The 6,000-nt window shown below is 42.1% G+C and overlaps 1 protein-coding gene across 1 annotated transcript in view; it reads right to left on the bottom strand.

Annotated features, from left to right (window-relative positions):
- Nucleotides 1–918: 918 nt before the first annotated feature.
- ADGRB1 (adhesion G protein-coupled receptor B1) overlaps nt 919–6,000 on the bottom strand; it is a gene marked incomplete in the record, with an annotated part of 689,450 nt that continues 684,368 nt past the window's right edge. Inside the window, 1 exon segment of the mRNA XM_056522870.1 lies at nt 919–2,165. Coding sequence (XP_056378845.1) covers nt 1,968–2,165 — 198 coding nt within the window.

Below are 6,000 nucleotides of genomic sequence, written 5' to 3'. Positions count from 1 at the left end.
AGAGCAGGAAAACTCGTCTGTTGTTTATACTTTTTATTAGAAATAAAACACATTCATTTGTGCTCTGGAAACTGTACAAAAAAACTGACAAACACAGATCGGGAAAAGAAAAACAAAAAAACGACAAGCAGAGGAATCGGGCAAAACAAATAAAAATAGAAAAGGGATAAAAATCTAAATAAAAAAATAAAAATAAAAAATAAACCTGAATGGTAACAGTTATTAAACAAACACATAAGTAAGTTATTACATAATACCGCTAATGTATGTGTGTAGGGGGGGTGGGGACTCGATGATCCGGGGAGGGGGGGCGGGGGGAAGGGGTCTGAGTGTTAAAAAATTAAAACACAGTATAAAGATATTTATATGGTAAAATTCATTATGTGTAATTATAATAATTACAATATTATACAACACGGCACCGTAGGCCTTGTGCTTTCTCTTCGTATATATAATCTAAAATCTGACAATTACATCACAGTTTTAAGTAATCTTTTATCTCTTTTATTTACTATTTTGGATTTATTTATCTTTTTAAATTCTTTAAAACATTTATTGATTTAATATACAGTTAATGACAAGAGAAATGTCATTTAAAAGGAAGGAAAGAAAATAAGAAAAATATAACACTTGCGCCAAAAAAGGAGAAAAAAAAATGCTTGCATATCAAGCAACTTGCTTTAAGATTCATTGATGCATCTTTTCCCGAATTGACGAAATTCCCCTGGAGAAGCCATCGCGGTCTCGGATTCCATCTCCGATCTGGGAAATGCAAAAGAGACCCAACATGGCCAAGGAACGTCTTCCGGGAGTCGTCTTAATGGAGACACCTTGATGGCCGCCAAGAGAAAACTTCTGGATCCTTGAGTCAAATAGAAAGATTCTCGAAAAGGAGAAGAGCAAAAGAAACGAGTGCTCTAAAGTTTGGGAACACTTTATTGGATCTTCATAGCTAATGTTTCTATGCAGTCTATCAAGTCCCACAAGCCATTTTACAAAACTAGATATATTAACATTTCTCTTCATATACCAAAATGCCTGCTTGACTGAGCAGAAGATGGAGACGGGGGGGATCAGAAGGGATTTTAAAGGGGTAGTTCACTGCCCCAGCGTCCGGAAAGTTTAGTTCAGAGCGCTGGGTGTGGGGGTCGTTTTGTCACGGCCATGCCCCCTCAATGCAAGTCTATGGGAGGGGGCGTGACTGACGTCACGCCCCCTCCCATAGACTTGCATTGAGGGGGCATGGTGTGACGTCACCCGTACCCAGCATTCGGAACTAGATGTTCCGGTCACTGGGGCAGTGGAATACCCCTTTAATAGGGTTTTCTGTAACAGTCAAGGACTTCCACTCAATATATAATCTTCACTTGCTTTATGGGGATTAATTTCATTTGGTTCTATCTACTCAAACTAGTCAAGATTGACCGGGATTTGCTTTGGCTACTGTCCACTGTGCTGGGCCAGCTCTGGCAGACATTGTCGGATTGAACCTAAACAATACTAAAATGGAGATATCAAGCAAGGTATAACATCACTGAAGAATTAGGTCTGATCCTATAACAGCCGGCCCCCGGAGCTCTTATATAATACACCAGAGTACTATATAATTGTTAATCATCTATCGGAACTATTACGTTTCGTCTTAAGTGTCATTGAGAAGAATCGCCGGCCGACCTCAAGGATTCCTCAGCGTAATCTCCACTTGAAGGTCGATGACTCTTTTAGAAGTTGATTTCCATTCGCTTACAATAATCGGTCTGACCTCTCACCTACGACACCATCTTTGTTTCCGGCCACACCTGGGAGAGAGAGCACGTTGCGCCTACCTCTAAGAGTCTAACGGAATTTTCCCTTCTGAGAACAATGCAAAAAAGTACTTTAACAAGGTTTCAAAAGAAACCAAACAGCTCTCCGTTTTATATGGAATCATATTCTTTAAAAATAAAAAGAAGTCTTTTTCTCGAGCTTCAGACCTCGGTCTGAAGGTCAATTATGTCTTGTCCAACAAGGGGTATCGTTGCGCCCGTTTTCTCCCATTCCACAGTCTTTAGTTCTAAGGGAGAAGGCGACACAGGCTCCATGTCCTTTTTAACCCAAGATGGTGGCGACTGAATCTTCCTCATTCCTTCCCAAGACCTCTTGCTAGGCGTCTGTTGTTTTTCTATCTGGAAAACATTTAGAGATACATGAGCCATCAGACTGAGATACATGAGCCATTAGACTGAGATACATGAGCCATCAGACTGAGATACATGAGCCATTAGACTGAGATACATGAGCCATCAGACTGAGATACATGAGCCATCAGACTGAGATACATTAGCCATTAGACTGGGATACATGAGCCATTAGACTGAGATACATGAGCCATCAGACTGAGATACATGAGCCATTAGACTGAGATACATGAGCCATCGGACTGAGATACATGAGCCATCAGATACATGAGCCATCAGACTGAGATACATGAGCTATTAGACTGAGATACATGAGCCATTAGACTGAGATACATGAGCCATCAGACTGAGATACATGAGCCATCAGACTGAGATACAGGAGCCATCAGACTGAGAAACATGAGCCATTAGACTGAGATACATGAACCATCAGACTGAGATACATGAGCCATTAGACTGAGATACATGAGCCATCAGACTGAGATACATGAGCCATTAGACTGAGATACATGAGCCATTAGACTGAGATACATGAGCCATCAGACTGAGATACATGAGCCATAAGACTGAGATACATGAGCCATCGGACTGAGATACATGAGCCATCAGATACATGAGCCATTAGACTGAGATACATGAGCCATTAGACTGAGATACATGAGCCATCAGACTGAGATACATGAGCCATCAGACTGAGAAACATGAGCCATCAGACTGAGATACATGAGCCATAAGACTGAGATACATGAGCCATCAGATACAAGAGCCATTAGACTGAGATACATGAGCCATTAGACTGAGATACATGAGCCATCAGACTGAGATACATGAGCCATCAGACTGAGATACATGAGCCATCGGACTGAGATACATGAGCCATCAGATACAAAAGCCATTAGACTGAGATACATGAGCCATTAGACTGAGATACATGAACCATTAGACTGAAATACATGAGCCATCAGGCTGAGATACATGAGCCATCAGACTGAGATACATGAGCCATCAGACTGAGATACATGAGCCATTAGACTGAGATACATGAGCCATTAGACTGAAATACATGAGCCATTAGACTGAGATACATGAGCCATTAGACTGAGATACATGAGCCATTAGACTGAGATACATGAGCCATCAGACTAAGATACATGAGCCATCAGACTGAGATACATGAGCCATTAGGCTGAGATACATGAGCCATCAGACTGAGATACATGAGACATCAGACTGAGATACATGAGCCATTAGACTGAGATACATGAGCCATCAGACTGAGATACATGAGCCATCAGACTGAGATACATGAGCCATCAGACTGAGATACATGAGCCATCAGACTGAGATACATGAGCCATCAGACTGAGATACATGAGCCATCGGACTGAGATACATGAGCCATCAGATACATGAGCCATTAGAGTGAGATACATGAGCCATTAGACTGAGATACATGAGCCATTAGACTGAGATACATGAGCCATCAGACTGAGATACATGAGTCATCAGACTGAGATACATGAGCCATTATACTGGGATACATGAGCCATGAGACTGAGATACATGAGCCATTATACTGGGAAACATGAGCCATCAGACTGAGATACATGAGTCATCAGACTGAGATACATGAGCCATTATACTGGGATACATGAGCCATGAGACTGAGATACATGAGCCATTAGACTGAGATACATGAGCCATTATACTGGGATACATGAGCCATCAGACTGAGATACATGAGCCATTAGACTGAGATACATGAGCCATTAGACTGAGATACATGAGCCATCAGACTGAGATACATGAGCCATCAGACTGAGATACATGAGCCATCAGACTGAGATACATGAGCCATCAGACTGAGATACATGAGCCATTAGACTGAGATACATGAGCCATTAGACTGAGATACATGAGCCATTATACTGGGATACATGAGCCATTAGACTGAGATACATGAGCCATTAGACTTCGATACATGAGCCATCAGACTGAGATACATGAGCCATCAGACTGAGATACATGAGCCATTAGACTGAGATACATGAGCCATCAGACTGAGATACATGAGCCATTAGACTGGGATACATGAGCCATTAGACTGAGATACACGAGCCATCAGACTGAGATACATGAGCCATTAGACTGAGATACATGAGCCATCAGACTGAGATACATGAGCCATCAGACTGAGATACATGAGCCATTAGACTGAGATACATGAGCCATCAGACTGAGATACATGAGCCATTAGACTGGGATACATGAGCCATTAGACTGAGATACATGAGCCATCAGACTGAGATACATGAGCCATTAGACTGAGATACATGAGCCATCAGACTGAGATACATGAGCCATTAGACTGGGATACATGAGCCATCAGACTGAGATACATGAGCCATCAGACTGAGATACATGAGCCATCAGACTGAGATACATGAGCCATTAGATTGGGATACATGAGCCATCAGACTGAGATACATGAGCCATCAGACTGAGATACATGAGCCATCAGACTGAGATACATGAGCCATCAGACTTTGGTCCATCAAGTTAAAACTCTCTCTATCTCACACTATGAAAACTTTAAATCCCCAAATATAAAAAGCAGTCCCAAATTATTTGCAAAATGCCCCCTGACAAAGCCTCTGCGAAATGTGTGTTGGGGTTTGTAGGTGGAGTTGTCTACCACCATGCACTATTTACCTGTCCAACACCATTGTGTGTATACTACTACCATCATCTCATCTTCTGTACCTGTAACCTTAGTGCCATATCTCTGTTTTGTGTCTTTTAATTGATGTTTTTATTTACTTGTCCTAATAAAGAATTATAATATTTTGCAAATGATTTGATGACTGGTGTGCCCCCTGACAAAGCCTCTGTGAAATGTGTGTTGGGGTTTGTAGGCGGAGTTGTCTACCACCATGCACCTACAAACCCCAACACACATTTCACAGAGGCTTTGTCAGGGGGCATTTACAGGCTGAGTTGTAGGTGCATAGTGGTAGACAACTCCACCTCAACCCTGCCTGACACCCCCCCCCCCCAGTGATCACGGGGATTAGGTAATAAGTTATTTTTCACCAGAGTACTCTGTACTCCTTTAATACTGCTCAATCAATACATTAGGAAAAGCCGCACAACACATAGGGGGAGATTTATCAAAACCTGTGCAGAGGAAGAGTGGTGCAGTTGCCCCTAGCAACCAATCAGATTGCTTCTTTCATTTTCCACAGGCCTCTAAAGAGGCCTGTGGAAAATGAAAGAAGCAATCTGATTGGTTGCTAGGGGCAACTGCACCACTCTTCCTCTGCACAGGTTTTGATAAATCTCCCCCATAGTGATTTGAACCCCAAGTGCAAGATCTGTATGCCCAGACCACCAGGGCCAATGGTGAACCCTACAGTATTGACAAGTTAGGCCTTCTGTTTGATTACCCAGATATTACACTCTGCAAACCAGCCATGGTTAGTGGTGACAGGGTTACTATATATCTGCAATAGGGGGTCACTGCAGTTGACTTCTCTAAGTGTATATAGTGATCCCTCAACTTACAATGGCCTCAACATACAATAGTTTCAACATACAATGTTTTTTTTCTGGTCCATTGTAACTTGAAACTAGACTCAACATACAATGTACAGACAGTCCAGATATGTGAAACGTGTCAATGGCTGGAAGAACTGACCAATCAGAATGGGCATTCACTGGTAAAATACCTATATTACTGAAGTGCATGCACTGACTGGTGTCTGGTAGCGCCCCCTACAGTACAGGGAGGTATTACATGTTCTGTACTCTTTACCTGTATTAC

Source organism: Hyla sarda, chromosome 5, assembly GCF_029499605.1.
Source record: "Hyla sarda isolate aHylSar1 chromosome 5, aHylSar1.hap1, whole genome shotgun sequence".
NCBI classification, from domain to species: Eukaryota; Metazoa; Chordata; class Amphibia; order Anura; family Hylidae; genus Hyla; species Hyla sarda.
The sequence above is the reverse complement of the archived record's forward strand: the minus strand, read 5'-3'. Positions and strand labels throughout refer to the sequence as shown.